The sequence below is a fragment of the Oryctolagus cuniculus genome, chromosome 4 (assembly GCF_051225735.1).
Source record: "Oryctolagus cuniculus isolate XC-2025 breed Fujian yellow rabbit chromosome 4, ASM5122573v1, whole genome shotgun sequence".
In the NCBI taxonomy this organism is placed as follows: Eukaryota; Metazoa; Chordata; class Mammalia; order Lagomorpha; family Leporidae; genus Oryctolagus; species Oryctolagus cuniculus.
The window spans coordinates 112,901,268-112,917,899 of NC_142870.1; the positions used below are offsets into that span (position 1 = coordinate 112,901,268).

At 38.7% G+C, this 16,632-nt stretch overlaps 1 protein-coding gene across 4 annotated transcripts in view; it reads left to right on the top strand.

Moving 5' to 3' along the window:
- The window catches only part of WDR49 (WD repeat domain 49), a 161,087-nt gene that overhangs the window by 105,096 nt on the left and 39,359 nt on the right, over positions 1-16,632 (top strand). For all 4 annotated transcript variants that reach the window (XM_051818753.3, XM_089331008.1, XM_089331007.1 and 1 more), the window contains one exon: positions 10,490-10,671. In XM_051818753.3, coding sequence (XP_051674713.3) covers positions 10,490-10,671 — 182 coding nt within the window. The remainder of the gene's footprint in view (positions 1-10,489; positions 10,672-16,632) is intronic.

Below are 16,632 nucleotides of genomic sequence, written 5' to 3' on the forward strand. Positions count from 1 at the left end.
ACATAGCTGGCAGTCTAAGAAAGGGGTTGGAAGCCTGCCTGCTCTGGCAACTGGAGAAGCCTAAGCACTACTGATATCTTTATGTGGCTACACGGGCTCCAGTGAGATGAGGTAGAGGTTTGAATGGCAGGTAAAGAAATGAGGCATCATCCAGACTAAAGTCTGGAGTAAAAATCACTTAGATGAGACTGCAGCAAGAAATGAAATCATTGTAGGAACGAGTGTCATAAACTGTCCCTACCGAGCATAATCTGTAGCTGAATTTTAATTTAGAAATATGTGCTAGTAGCACTGTTCATCTTTTTCCATTGTTGTTTTTCATTAATTATTTTATAAAGTCTTTCTTTTTAAAAACTTCAGTCCCAAAAAGTCTGAAAATAGTTTAATTTTCTCTTTTTTTCCCCTTCTGCTCAAGGCAGGAAAAGAGCCACCGTATCTGGGTTGGTTTTACAAGCTAACGGCTGGCAAAGCTGTGGATAGCTGGGCTTCTAGCCCCTTCTGAGGGAGTTGCTTTTTTTTTTTTTTCTGTAAAGAAAGCATTGACTTTTATCAAGCTGCTTTGAATATGGATACTGCTAGTCTCAAGGGGCACAGGAAAGGAAGCAGGGAAGGGGAGGGGAGGAGAGGAAAGGGGGAGAATAGCAACAGTGGATGCTCTGCTCATGGTATAGAAGAGATATCCTACAGAAGGAAAGCTGGGGAAGGCAAATAAGAAGGGGCCCCGTTTGCATATACAGTGAGGATTAGAACAAGCAAAGCTCACATATAACATTCAGAAACTCAACATTTCTAAACAATTTAACACACAAGTTTAGTCATAAAACCATGCTGCATGAACTATATGGAATCACATTAAGCTAAATTTTACTGTATAGCTCATGTAACAAGCTCTAAAAAATAACTGGAATGACTTTTATAACATAGCTACTGATTTTAGTCTGGTTTTCAAGTTAGATTTTCAAAAGTAAGTGATGTGGTATGCCTAATTCTGGAGCAAGAGAAGTAGGAGTGAAGATAATTTATCCATGCACATATATTTGTCCCAGAAAACTGCCAGATGACTATTGAATGAGAAGACATTAGATAATGCCTGAAGTTCTTTATTGCCCCTCTTTAATCTCTGACTGCTACAGTGCTTGGCAGATTGTGTGTACTAGTAACTCCTCTTCTGACTGATGTGATGGCCAGTTATTTTGTTTGTGCTTATTCAATAATTTTTTGGGGAGTGAACCAATGGAAGGAAGATCTCTCTCTCTTTCTGATTATTCAATAATTTTTTAAAAATTTGATTTAGCGGCCCATATGTAAATATTAGATGATTTCATATAAATATTCAGATTCCTTGCTTTTCTTGAAAAACAAAAACAAAAACATGAGAGTACTTCAAAATGTTCATGAATGATAAGTTATTTCATGACAAAGTTCATGCAAAATACATATCACAAAAAACTCTATCACATTCCTTTTGCACCAAAATAAATATGGTTTAATGCCATTTTCTACAAACATTTTTAAGTACCTTATTTGTTATTCCTTGAAAGTAATTATGGCTCCCTTTACAAAAAAGGAAATCTCCATTTCAGGGTGGTGTCCACCTTTCCCTACTTTTCTTTTTTTTTTTTTTTTTTTTTTTTTTAACTTTTATTTAATGAATATACGTTTCCAAAGTACGAATAATGGATTACTATGGCTTCCCCCCCATACCGTCCCTCCCACCCACAACCCTCCCCTTTCCCACTCCCTCTCCCCTTCCATTCACATCAAGATTCATTTTCGATTATCTTAATATACAGAAGATCAGCTTAGTATACATTAAGTAAGGATTTCAACAGTTTGCTCCCACACAGAAACATAAAGTGAAAAATAATAGATGATTTTTTTTTAATGATGATGAAATCAGATCAGACCTATTGTCATGTTTAATCCCAGTGAGAGTCAAGTTGGGAATTGATAATTTCTTTTTTTTTTTTTTTTACAGAGGATCAGTTTAGTATGCATTAAGTAAGGATTTCAACAGTTTGCACCCCCATAGAAACACAAAGTGAAATATATTGTTTGAGTACTCGTTATAGCATTAAATCTCAATGCACAGCACATTAAGGACAGAGATCCTACATGAGGAGTAAGTGCACAGTGACTCCTGTTGTTGACTTTACCAATTGACACTCCTGTCTATGGCATCAGTAATCTCCCTATGCTCCAGTCATGAGTTTCCAAGGCTATGGAAGCCCTCTGAGTTCTCCGACTCTTATCTTGTTTAGACAAGGTCATAGTCAAAGTGGAGGTTCTCTCCTCCCTTCAGAGAAAGGTACCTCCTTCTTTGAAGACCTGTTCTTTCCACTGAGATCTCACTCACAGAGATCTTTTGCCAGAGTGTCTTGGCTTTCCATGCCTGAAATACTATCATGGGCTTTTCAGCCAGATCTGAATGCCTTTAGGGCTGATTCTGAGGCCAGAGTGCTAGTTAGGGCATCTGCCATTCTATGAGTCTGCTGAGTATCTCACTTCCCATGTTGGATCACTCTCCCCTTTATTTATTCTATCGGTTAGTGTTAGCAGGTACTAGACTTGCTTATGTGCTCCCTTTGACTCTTAGTCCTTTCATTATGATCAATTGCGAACTGAAATTGATCACTTGGACTAGTGAGATGGCATTGGTACATGCCACCTTGATGGGATTAAATTGGAGTCCCCTGGTATGTTTCTAACTCTACCATTTGGGGCAAGTCAGCTTGAGCATGTCCCAAATTATATATCTCTTCCCTCTCTTATTCCTACTCTTATGTTTAACAGGGATCACATTTCAGTTAAATTTCAACACTTAAGAATAACTGTGTATTAATTACAGAATTAAACCAGTCATATTAAGTAGCACAGACAAAAAAACTACTAAGAGGGATAATGTATTAAGTTGTTCATTAACAGTCAGGGCTATGCTGATCAAGTCACCGTTTCCCATAGTGTCCATTCCACTTCAACAGGTTTCCTTTTTGGTGTTCAGTCAGTTGTCACCGATCAGGGAGAACATATGGTATTTGTCCCTTTGGGACTGGCTTATTTCACTCAGCATGATGTGTTCCAGATTCCTCCATTTTGTTGCAAATGACTGGATTTCGTTGTTTCTTACTGCGGTATAGTATTCTAAAGAGTACATATCCCATAATTTCTTTATCCAGTCTACCGTTGATGGGCATTTAGGTTGGTTCCAGGTCTTAGCTATTGTGAATTGAGCTGCAATAAACATTAGGCTGCAGACCGCTTTTTTGTTTGCCAATTTAAATTCCTTTGGGTAAATTCCAAGGAGTGGGATGACTGGGTCGAACGGTAGGGTTATCTTCAGGTTTCTGAGGAATCTCCAGACTGACTTCCATAGTGGCTTGACCAGTTTGCATTCCCACCAACAGTGGGTTAGTGTCCCTTTTTCCCCACATCCTCGCCAGCATCTGTTGTTGGTAGATTTCTGAATGTGAGCCATTCTAACCGGGGTGAGGTGGAACCTCATTATGTTTTTTTTTTTTTTTTTTTTTTTTTTTTTTTTTTGACAGGCAGAGTGGACAGTGAGAGAGAGAGACAGAGAGAAAGGTCTTCCTTTGCCGTTGGTTCACCCTCCAATGGCCGCTGCGGCCAGCACGCTGCGGCCGGCGCACCGCGCTGATCCGATCGCAGGAGCCAGGAGCCAGGTGCTTTTCCTGGTCTCCCACGGGGTGCAGGGCCCAAGCACCTGGGCCAGCCTCCACTGCACTCCCTGGCCACAGCAGAGGGCTGGCCTGGAAGAGGGGCAACCGGGACAGAATCCGGCGCCCCGACCGGGACTAGAACCCGGTGTGCCGGCGCCGCTAGGCGGAGGATTAGCCTAGTGAGCCGCGGCGCCGGCCTCATTATGTTTTGATTTGCATTTCTCTGATTGCTAATGACCTTGAACATTTTTTCATGTGCCTGTTGGCCATTTGGATTTCCTCTTTTGAAAAATGTCTATTGAGGTCCTTGGCCCATCTCTTAATTGGGTTGTTTGTTTTGTTTTTGTGGAGTTTCTTGATCTCTTTGTAGATTCTGGTTATTAACCCTTTATCTGTTGCATAGTTTGCAAATATTTTTTCCCATTCTGACGGTTGTCTCTTCACTCTCCTGACTGTTTCTTTTGCAGTACAGAAACTTCTCAATTTGATGCAATCCCAATAGTTAATTTTGGCTTTGACTGCCTGTGCCTCCCGGGTCTTTTCCAGAAACTCTTTGCCTGTGCCAATATCTTGAAGGGTTTCTCCAATGTTCTCTAGTAACTTGATGGTGTCAGGTCGTAGATTTAGGTCTTTAATCCATGTTGAGTGGATTTTTGTGTAAGGTGTAAGGTAGGGGTCTTGCTTCATGATTCTGCACGTGGAAATCCAATTTTCCCAGCACCATTTATTGAATAGACTGTCCTTGCTCAAGGAATTAGTTTTAGATCCTTGATCAAATATAAGTTGGCTGTAGATGTTTGGGTTGATTTCTGGTATTTCAATTCTGTTCCATTGGTCTATCCATCTGTTTCTGTACCAGTACCATGCTGTTTTGATTACAACTGCCCTGTAGTATGTCCTGAAATCTGGTATTGTGATGCCTCCGGCTTTGTTTTTGTTGTACAAGATTGCTTTAGCTATTCGAGGTCTCTTGTTCCTCCATATAAATTTCAGCACCAATTTTTCCAGATCTGAGAAGAAGGTCTTCGGTATCTTGATTGGTATTGCATTGAATCTATAAATTGCTTTTGGGAGAATGGACATTTTGATGATATTGATTCTTCCAATCCATGAGCATGGAAGATTTTTCCATTTCTTGGTATCCTCTTCTATTTCTTTCTTTAAGGTTTTGTAATTTTCATTGTAGAGATCTTTAACGTCCTTGGTTAAGTTTATTCCAAGGTATTTGATTGTTTTTGTAGCTATTGTGAATGGGATTGATCTTACAAGTTCTTCCTCAGCCATGGCATTGTCTGTGTATACAAAGGCTGTTGATTTTTGTGCATTGATTTTATACCCTGCTACTTTGCCAAACTCTTCTATGAGTTTCAATAGTCTCTTGGTAGAGTTCTTTGGGTCCCCTAAATAAAGAATCATGTCATCTGCAAAGAGGGATAGTTTGAGTTCTTCCTTCCCAATTTGTATCCCTTTAATTTCTTTTTCTTGCCTAATAGCTCTGGCTAGAACCTCCAGAACTATATTGAATAGCAGTGGTGAGAGTGGACATCCCTGTCTGGTACCAGATCTCAGTGGAAATGCTTCCAACTTTTCCCCATTCAATAGGATGTTGGCTGTGGGTTTTTCATAGATTGCTTTGATTGTATTGAGGAATGTTCCTTCCAAACCCAGTTTGCTTAGAGTTTTCATCATGAAAGGGTGTTGTATTTTATCAAATGCTTTCTCGGCATCTATTGAGAGAATCATATGGTTTTTCTTCTGCAGTCTGTTAATGTGGTGTATCACATTGATTGTCTTGCGCACATTAAACCATCCCTGCATACCAGGGATAAATCCCACTTGGTCTGGGTGGATGATCTTTCTGATGTGTTGTTGCATTCTATTGGCGAGAATTTTATTGAGGATTTTTGCATCTATGTTCATCAGGGATATTGGTCTGTAATTCTCTTTCAGTGCTGCATCTTTTCCCGGCTTAGGAATTAAGGTGATGCTGGCTTCATAGAAAGAATTTGGGAGGATTCCCTCTTCTTCAATTGTTCTGAATAGTTTGAGAAGAATTGGAGTTAGTTCTTCTTTGAATGTCTGGTAGAATTCAGCAGTGAATCCATCTGGTCCTGGGCTTTTCTTTGTTGGGAGGGCCTTTATTACTGTTTCAATTTCTGTCTCAGTTATGGGTCTGTTTAGGTTTTCGATGTCTTCCTGGTTCAATTTAGGTAGGTTGCATGTGTCCAGGAATCTATCCATTTCTGATAGGTTTCCCTGTTTGCTGGCATACAAGTCCTTGTAGTAATTTCTGATGATTCTTTTTATTTCTGTGGTGTCTGTTGTTACATTTCCTTTTTCATCTCTGATTTTATTGATTTGGGTCTTTTCTCTTCTTTTTTTAGTTAGTTGGGCCAATGGGGTGTCAATTTTGTTTATTTTTTCAAAAAACCAGCTCCTCGTTTGGCTGATTTTTTGTAATGTTTTTCTTGATTCAATCCTGTTGATTTCTTCTCTGATTTTAATTATTTCTCTTCTCCTACTAGATTTGGGTCTGGTTTGCTGTAGGTTTTCTAGATCCTTGAGGTGAATAGAAAGCTCATCTATTTGGTGCCTTTCCAGTTTCTTGATGTAGGCACCTATTGATATAAACTTTCCTCTTAACACTGCTTTTGCTGCGTCCCATAAGTTTTGGTATGTTGTGCTGTTATCCTCATTTACTTCCAGAAAGTTTTTGATTTCTCTTTTGATTTCTTCTATGACCCATTGTTCATTCAGGAGCATGTTGTTCAATCTCCATGTGTTTGCGTATGCTCTAGGGATTCCTGAGTTGTTCATTTCCAACTTCATTCCTTTATGGTCTGAGAAGCTGCATGGTATGATTCTAATTCTTTTGAATTTGCTGAGACTTGCTTTATGGCCTAGTATGTGGTCAATCCTAGAGAAGGTTCCATGTACTGCTGAGAAGAATGTATAATCTTTAGCTGTAGGATTGAAAGTTCTGTATATATCTGTTAGATCCATTTGGGCTATAGTGTCGTTTAAATCTACTGTATCCTTGTTGATCTTCTGTCCTATTGATCTGTCTATTTCTGAGAGTGGAGTATTGAAGTCCCCCAGTACTATTGTATTGGGGTCTAAGTCTCCCTTTAAGTCCGTTAACAAATCTTTTAGATAAACCGGTGCCCTGTAGTTAGGTGCATATACATTGATAATTGTTATATCTTCCTGTTGAATTGATCCCTTAATCATTATGTAGTGTCCCTCTTTGTCTCTCTTAACGGTTTTTGTGGTAAAGTTTATGGTGTCTGATATTAAGATGGCTACGCCTGCTCTTTTTTCATTTCTGTTGGCATGGTATATCTTTTTCCAGCCTTTCACTTTCAGTCTGTATGGATCTTTGTTGGAAAGATGTGTTTCTTGTAAGCAGCAAATAGATGGGTTTTGTTTTTTAACCCAATCAGCCAAACGGTGTCTTTTAACTGGACAGTTCAGGCCATTCACGTTCAATGTGACTAATGATAAGTGGTAACTTTGCCCTGCCATTTGCCAAAGATAAGTTCTAATATATGCTTTGAATTCCCTGTGATCTTTTGCTGTGAGCTTTCCTTCCTTGGTTTCCTTCCTTTACCTTCTTTCATATTGATGACCGTGTTTCTGTGTTTCTGTGTGTAACACATCTTTAAGCATCTTTTGCAGGGCTGGACGAGTGGCAACAAATTCTTTCAATTTCTGTTTGTTATGAAAAGTCTTTATTTCACCTTCATTCACAAATGATAGCTTTGCAGGATATAATATTCTGGGCTGGCAGTTGTTCTCTCTTAGTACCTGGGCTATATCTCGCCATTCCCTCCTAGCTTGTAGAGTTTCTGATGAGAAGTCAGCTGTGAGTCTGATTGGAGATCCTCTGAGAGTAATCTGACGTTTCTCTCTTGCACGTTTTAGGATCTTTTCTTTATGTTTCACTGTGGAGAGTTTAATTACAACATGTCGTGGTGAGGGTCTCTTTTGGTCGTGTTTATTAGGGGTTCTGTGAGCTTCCTGTACTAGGATTTCTCTGTCCTTCTCCAAACCTGGGAAATTTTCTGCTAATATCTCACTAAAAAGGCCTTCTAATCCTTTCTCCCTCTCCATGCCTTCAGGAACTCCTAGAACCCGAATGTTGGGTTTTTTAATAGTATCCTGAAGATTCCCGACAATATGTTTCAGATTTCTAATTTCCTCGTCTTTTCTTTGGTCTGACTGTATCCTTTCCTGTTCTCTGTCTTCTAAGTCCGATATTCTCTCTTCTGCTTCTCCCATTCTGTTTGTAAGGCTCTCTATTGTGTTTTTCATTTGATCTATTGAATTCTTCACTTCAGTCACTATCCCAGTTTCCTGTTGTACTAGTTGTTTCGTTTCATTTTGATTCCTCCTTAATATTTCATTTTCACGAGAGAGATTTTCTATCTTGTCCATTAAGGATTTCTGTAGTTCAAGAATTTGTTTTTGAGAACTTCTTAATGTTCTTATCAATTTTTTGAGATCTGCTTCTTGCATTTCTTCTATGTCATCATCCTCATAATCTTGAATTGGGGTGTCTTTTTCATTTGAGGGCTTCATGGTGACTTCCTTGTTTTTATTACCTTGGTTTTTGCGTTTGTTATTTGTCATATTGGAGATATTTGGTTTCTTCAGTGTGGTGCTTTTTCTTGTTATACTATGACTCTAGATTAAGTGGACTATCTGTTTTTGATGGAGCCTTAGGGCTTGAGATGGGTGTGGCCTGAGAGCTCTGTTTGGTGTGCCAAAGGTGACACTCCCAGGTTAGGCGTGGTAAACCTCTCTCTCTCTCTCTCTCTCTCTCTCTCTCTCTTTTTGATTCAAGAGGGAAGTTATTCTGCACAGCTGAACGAAGTTGGAGGTAGTTAGCAGGCAAATGATATACCCACCGGAGCCAGAGATCAGAAGCTCTTTCCCAAGGACCACACAGGGAATCTGTTCGGCCCTTAGAGTGGGCTCAAATTCTCCTTCAGTCTCCCACTGGGTTGCCAAAGTTACGGAATTGTAGCGTCTCTGGAGAGTGCTCACGTGAATTCCGTGAGTTCTCTCCCCCACCGTCTCTTTTTTCACAGTCTCAGTTCAGTAGCACCATAAATTTACTAGGTCCTAATCTCCTGTTAATTCGCCCCACCCAGAGTCAGGTTTTACTGCTAGGCTCAGGGCCGGTGCAGACCTGAGGTCGCTCTGCTTATGACGTATGTCCAAGATGGCGCCTGCTCTTTGTCTTGCTCGCCCTTGAGAGGTGAGCGGAGAGAGAGAAACCCGTGTCCGTACCAGTCACCTTTTTTTTTTTTTCCCTCTCTCTCTCTTCCAGTTAGCTTGGTGAAGTCCCCCCCGCCCTGGGGGTCGTGCCCTCTAGTCTCCTCTCTCCGCTTGCCTGCCGGTGTCTCGGGTTATTGAGGTTCGGCTCACCTCGCGTTCCAGCGCTGGTGTGTTGAGTCTGCCGCTGGTGTCCCGAACTGTGGGCTCCCACGCTCTCCACGCAGGTCTGCTCCCCTTCCAGCGCCGATGTGTGGACTCGGAGCCCTGGACGTCCCAAGTCTCCCCGCTGTTGCACTCCCCTTCGAGCACTTACGCGCAGACCCTGCAGCTTGCGCAGCTCAGTCCTGCGGCTCGGCTTCCGCGGCTCAGTCCCGCGGCTCGGTCCTGCGGCTCGGCTTTCGCGCGGTGGGCGGCCTTGTTCTCCCAGTAGGTCCTCCGATTCACGCCCACTGGATCCAGAAGAGTTTTGTCTGCAATATTTTCCTGGTTCTTTTTTCTGAGGCTACCGTAACTCCCCTTTTATTAAACTAAATTTTCCCGGACTATCGGTGCGCGCCCTCACTATTCCGCCATCTTGGCTCCGCCCCCCCCTACTTTTCTTCACCTTTCATCTAAACCCTAAGGTTGCATTTCGTTTCCTAATTAATACACAGTTATCCTCTTACATGAAGTATGATTCACTTATTGATATTATCCGCCCACCCTTTATAGGCATTATATTTGAAAATCCTGTAGCAAGATTTATTCGATTGTAGGCCAACCCAATGTTGTTGGGGTGCCTATTTCCCTCTCATATCACACAGGCTGCATTCTCTAGCAGATCCTATGTGTACAAAGTGAATTGATATAAGGAGAGTAAATAGATTTTATATTTAGAATAAAAGATGAATTGTTAGTGGGTTTTTTTTTCTAGATGGATGTTTGTAGAGAATTGTAATGAGAATCTGTGAAAGCCATCTTGTAACGCTAGGTTTTTTGGGAAATAATACATAGTTGGACTGAATTTTGAAGATGTTTTTAGGAATTAGTATGCAAAAGAAAGTACTTGCAGGAGAAATTAATTCTGGCATTTCCTCAATAAAAACATTGTTTTTATTCTTTAGTAAATATAACACTTGCTGTTCAGTATTTTAAAGTGAGAATGACAACACTTTTTACTTTATTATTACTTCTTCAAAGCATTTTTGTTCCTTTCTTATTACACTTTATTTTCTAACTTAATTAAAGTTATGTGAATGAATTTCACCTCCACCCTGTAAGACTGTAGGCTCCTTGTGAATAAGAACCATGTTTTATTCATTTGTCAGTGTGTTTTTATGATTACAATCAGTAATGTAGCACAAAGTAAATAGACATAAATGATTGATAAAAATAAATTTCATAAAATTAAAATAGATTTCTCTTTTTTTTTTTTCAGGCAAAGCATTGGCGTTTTGGAAACTTTCTTCCTGAAAGAGAGGCTCAATTAAAGGAAAGTGAAATTAAAAATTTCATAAAATTAAAATAGATTTCTCTCTTTTTTTTTTCAGGCAAAGCATTGGCATTTTGACAACTATCTCTTTCTTCCTGAAAGAGTTACTCACTTAAAGGAAAGTGAAATTAAAAAGGAAGGCATAAGAGCAACCCCTTTGTTTCCTAAGGAGGACTCACATTTAGATCCAAAAGAACATTCTCTACTTAGTAAGGAAAACAAAGATGACTCAACATACAAGTAAGTAATTTTAAACATTACTGGGATGTCATGTGGAGTCTCTGTAGGATAGATAAGATTGATCTAAATTTCCTTCTGTGCTCTGTGGCATGTCCAGTGTCCCCCTTGAGGCTTCTCTAAAATTTAGGGTATTGGTAGGGGTCTGTGTTGGGGTGAGTTGGGGCTTATGTTCTCAAGGTCATGTCTGGATCTTCTTTCTTTCTTTTCTTTATTATTTTTAAAGATTTATTTATTTATTTAAAAGAATTACAGAGAGAGAGAGAGCCAGAGAGATCTTTTATCTGGTTTATACTCTAAATGGCCACATCTGGAGCTGGACTGGGCTTGTTCCAGATCCCTCATGTGGGTGCAGGGGCCAAAACATTTGGGCCACCTTTCACTGCTTTCCCAGGTGCATTAGCAGAGAGTTGGATCAGAAGTGGAGCAGCCAAGATACTAACCAGTACCCTTATGGGATACCAGCATTACAGGTGATGGCTTTACCTGCTATACCACAATGCTGGCCCCTGGATATTATTTCTTGCCTCCATGGAGTTACTGATTTCTATTCAGTACTGTTTAGTATTTTATTTATACTCTATCAACAACCTAATTGTGGAAATCAGCCTCTTTGTTCAAGAATATGTATGTATCTATCTCAGAATGTGTCTCAGATTTGTACTCCTGGTTTTGGTAGGGTGCGCAGTGGTTAATATGCCACAAGTTCAATTGCCTTTGAATGTTAGACATCACTCTCAAAGAAATTTAGGCTTTCACTGTTGCTCAGATATTTCTCCTCTTTACTCTGCTAAACTCCATACTTACTCTCTAATGCTAGGTCTCTTCATTATTATTTGTTTGTTTTCTACACTCTTGCTAATTTATTCTCTCATAATTTCACTTTCCTTCCATATCAAACAGCTACTTTAGGTTCAGAGGATGATTTTATTTATTGTATTTTCTTTCATACAATTGGGTTTTTATCATATGCATAAATTGCTTTATTGAAGGTTTACAGAAAAATAATTGCACAGAAATTACAAAGAATTCCTATATAATCCTCACTGCCATGACTCATCCAGTTTCTTAAATTAATATGCTACACTTATTATAACTGATGAATAAATATTGATGTCTTTATTAGCCCAAGTCTATAGTTTACATTAAGATTTAGCGTTTGTCTTTCAGTTCTACTGGAGATGACAAAAATACCATGTTATGTACTCAACATCACAGTCTCCTAACAGAATGTTTTTTGAGCTCTAAAACTGCCTTGTGCCCCATTTGTTCTTCTTGTTCCACTTCCCCTGGAACCCAGGGAAACTTTGATGTTGCACTGTCTTCATGGTTCTGCCTCTTCCAGAATGTCATATAGTTAGAATTATGTAATGTGCAGCATTTTTCAATTAGCTTCCACCATTCAGCATCCAAAGTTCTTCAGTGTCTTCCCATGACTTGGTAATTCATTTCTTTCTGTCATTGAATAATATTCCATTTAATTAATGTGCTATAGTTTGTTTATCCATTCATCAATAAGTTTTTCTTGTTTGTTTCCACTTCCACATTTTAGCAATTATGAAAAACCAGCTCACTGTGTTTGTGAGGGTATATTTCTGGGCCTTCTATTCTGTTACATTAGATTTATTTGTCTACTGTTTTATGAATAGTTTAGTGTCCTGATTGCTGTAGTTTTGTAGTAAGCTTTGATGTCAGGTATTGTTCATTAAATAAAATATGATTTTGTTCTTCCTCAATATTCTATAGGGTTTTATTGGTCTTTTGCCTTTTCATGTAAATTTTAGTCAATTGGTTGAAAACCATATAAAAACTTGCTAGAATTATGATTGAGATTGTGTTGAATCTGTGGATTAGGTTTGGACAAGCTGATATCTTCATAATATTAAGTATTCATTTTTTAAAAAGATTTATTTATTTATTTGAAAGGCAAAGTTGCACAAAGAGGTCGAGAAATAGAGAAAAGAGAGAGAGAAAGGGTTCTTCCACATGCTTGTTTACTCCCCAGATTCCCACAACAGCCAGATCAGGGCCAGGCCAAGCCAGGGCCTTCATCCAGGTTTGCCACATGGGTAGCAGAGACCCAAGCACTTGTACCATCCTCTGCTCCTGTCCCAGGTGCATTAGCAGGGAACTAGATCAGAGGTGGAGTAGCTAGGACACAAACCTAGGCTCATGTGGGATGCTGACTTTGCAGGCAGTGGCTTAACCTGCTATATCACAACTCGCGTCAATGCTGAGGTTTCTTATGCATGAATCTCTCTCCATTTATTTAGGTCTTTGATTTCTTTCATCAAAATATGGCATTTTTACTCAGGTAGATCATGTTTGTGTATTTGTTAGGCTAAGTATTTCAAAGTGCTTTTGATGTTAACAAAAGTGATGTTCTTTAAATTTCAAATTCTAATTTTTTATTGCTGGTATATGGGAAAGAAATTGATTTTTGTGCATTAGCCCCACATTCTGAAAATCTGCTATAATTGCTTCCTAGTTCCAGGTCTGTGTTGCTTTGGCACTTTGTACATAATTGTGTCATCTTCAAGTGGAGACAGTTTTTATATCTTCTTCCCCAATGTGTATGTTTTTATTTGCTTTTTGGTTTTATTACATTATTTAGGACTTTCAATTCAACATTGACTCAGTATGGTGAGAGGAAATATTGTTTCTTTTTTCTTGATATTAGAGTAAAGTATACAGTCTCCCATAAGTTACTACAGGACTTTAATAAATGCTCTTTATTAAGATGAGGAAGCTGCCTACTATTCTTAATTTGTTGTAAATTATTATGATGAATGGGCATAGAATTTTGTCAAAGTTTTTTTTTTGCATTTGTTTTCTTCTTCTTTCTTCTTTATCTTTGTTGATATGATGGATTATAATAATTAATTTTCAATTGTTGAAACAGGTTTGCATACCTGGAATAAATCCCATTTGGTCATGGTATATAACCATTTTTAAACATTATTGGAGTTGTTTATTTCTGTTGCAGCTTTTTTACAAACATGTTCATGAAAAATATTGGTCTATAGTTTTCCTTCCTGGAATATCATTATCTGATGTTGGTGTATGATTAATAGAATAGAATGAGATACAAAGTATTGGGCTGCTTCTATTTCCTGGATTTGTTTGTAGAGAAGTTATATAATTTGTCCCTGAAATATTTGGTAGAATTCACTAGTGAAACTATTTGAGCCTGATACTTTCTCTTTTGGGAAGCTATTAATTATGAATTCAGCAAATAACTATTAAATGTTTGCAAGAAGAAGTGCTCCCTCCAATATTCTTGTAGAGATAGATATCTGAACCTACTATTTAAGGAATAAAAATGATAATAATAAAATATTTTGTTATTTTTGATTTATTATCTATTTCAGGTAAGGAAAGAAATAGGGCTTACTGAGAACTGACAAGAAAATAGCTTTTCTATGAAATTCATTCCATGTTTCAACTCAGGGGTATTATAGCCTTTTGTGTCGGAGGAATGCCTTTAGCTCACTAATCCCAGTTTCTCATTTATTGAGGATATGAAGTTGTGAATGGGGAAGGAGAAGAAAAAGGTTTGTCTTGTTGTTCTCATTTGACAGGTGTGCAAAGTTTACCTTTTTTTTTTCTGAGGGTGCAGCTGGTAGTTCTTTTTTTAATGTGATTTTTTTACACTTTTATTTAATGAATATAAATTTCCAAAGTACAGCTTTAGGATTACAGTGGCTTCTCCCCACGCCCATAACTTCTCTCCAACCTGCAACCCTCCCATCTCCTGCTCCCTCTCCCATTCCATTCACATCAAGATTCGTTTTCAATTATACAGAAGATCAATTTAGTATATATTAAGTAAAGATTTCAACAGTTTGCACCTACACAGAAACACAAAGTGTAAAGTACTGTTTGAGTACTGGTTATAGCATTAATTCACATTGTGCAACACCTTAATGACAGAGATCATACATGGGTCATAAGTGCACAATGACCCTTGTTGTTGACTTAACAATTGACACTGTTGTTTATGGCATCAGTAATCACCCTAGGTTCTTGTCATGAGCTGCCAAGGCTGTGGAAGCATTTTGAGTTCACCGACTCCGATCTTATTTAGAAAGGTCATAGTCAAAGTGTAAGTTCTCTCTTCCCTTCATAGAAAGCTACCTCCTACTTTGATGGCCTGTTCCTTTCCCTGGGTTCTCACTCGCAGAGATCTTTCATTTAGGTGGTTTTTTTTTTTTTTTTTTTTTTTTTTTTGCCGGAGTGTCTTGGCTTTCCATGCCTAAAATGCTCTCATGGGCTCTTCAGTCAGATCTGAATGCCTTAAGGGCTGATTCTGAGGCCAGAGTGCTGTTTAGGACATCTGCCATTCTATGAGTCTGCTGTGTATCCTGCTTCCCATGTTAGATCGTTCTCTCCTTTTTAATTCTATCAGTTAGTATTAGCAGACACTAGTCTTGTTTATGTGATCCCTTTGACTCTTAGACATATCATTATGATCAATTGTGAACTGAAACTGATCACTTTGACTAGTGAGATGGCATTGGTACATGCCACCTTGATGGGATTGAATTGGAATCCCCTGGCATGATTCTAACTCCACCATTTGGGGCAAGTCCGATTGAGCATGTCCCAAACTGTACATCTCCTCCCTCTCTTATTCCCACTCTTATATTTAACAGGGATCGCTTTTCAGTTAAATTTAAACACCTAAGAATAATTGTGTGTTAATTACAGAGTTCAACTAATATTATTAAGTAGAACAAAAAATACTAAAAGGGATAAAGTATTAAGTTGTTCCTCGAAGTCAGGACAAGAGCTGATCAAGTCAATGTTTCTCATAGTGTCCATTTCACTTCAACAGGTTTCCTTTTTGGTGCTCAGTTAGTTGTCACCAATCAGGAAGAACATATGATATTTGTCCCTTTGGGACTGGCTTATTTCACTCAGCATAATGTTTTCCAGATTCCTACATTTCATTGCAAATGACAGGATTTCACTGTTTTTTACTGCTGTATAGTATTCTATAGAGTACATGTCCCATAATTTCTTTATCCAGTCTACTGTTGATGGCCATTTAGGTTGATTCCATGTCTTAGCTATTGTGAATTGAGCTGCAATAAACATTAATGTGCAGACAGCTCTTTTATTTGCCGATTTAATTTCCTTTGGGTAAATTCCATGTAGTGGGATGGCTGGGTTGTATGATAAGGTTATATTCAGGTTTCTGAGGAATCTCCAAACTGACTTCCATAGTGGCTTAACCAATTTGCTTTCCCACCCACAGTGGGTTAGTGTCCCTTTTCCCCACATCCTTGCCAGCATCTGTGGTTGGTAGATTTCTGTATGTGAGCCATTCTAACCGGGGTGAGGTGAAACCTCATTGTGGTTTTGATTTGCATTTCCCTGATTGCTAGTGATCTTGAACATTTTTTCATGTGTCTGTTGGCCATTTGGATTTCCTCTTTTGAAAAATGTCTATTGAGGTCCTTGGCCCATCTCTTAATTGGGTTGTTTGTTTTGTTGTTGTGGAGTTTCTTGATCTCTTTGTAGATTCTGGTTATTAACCCTTTATCTGTTGCATAGTTTGCAAATATTTTTTCCCATTCTGTTGGTTGCCTCTTCACTTTCCTGACTGTTTCTTTTGCAGTACAGAAACTTCTCAATCTGATGCAATCCCAATAGTTGATTTTGGCTTTGATTGCCTGTGCCTCCGTGGTCTTTTCCAAGAAGTCTTTGCCGGTACCTATATCTTGCAGGGTTTCTTCAATGTTCTCTAATAATTTGATGGTGTTGGGTCATAGATTTAGATCTTTAATCCACTTTGAGTGGATTTTTGTGTAAGGTGTAAGGTAGGGGTCTTGCTTCCTGCTTCTGCACGTGGAAATCCAGTTTTCCCAGCACCATTTATTGAATAGACTGTCCTTGCTCCAGGAATTGGTTTTAGATCCTTGATCAAATATAAGTTGGCTGTAGATGTTTGGGTTGATT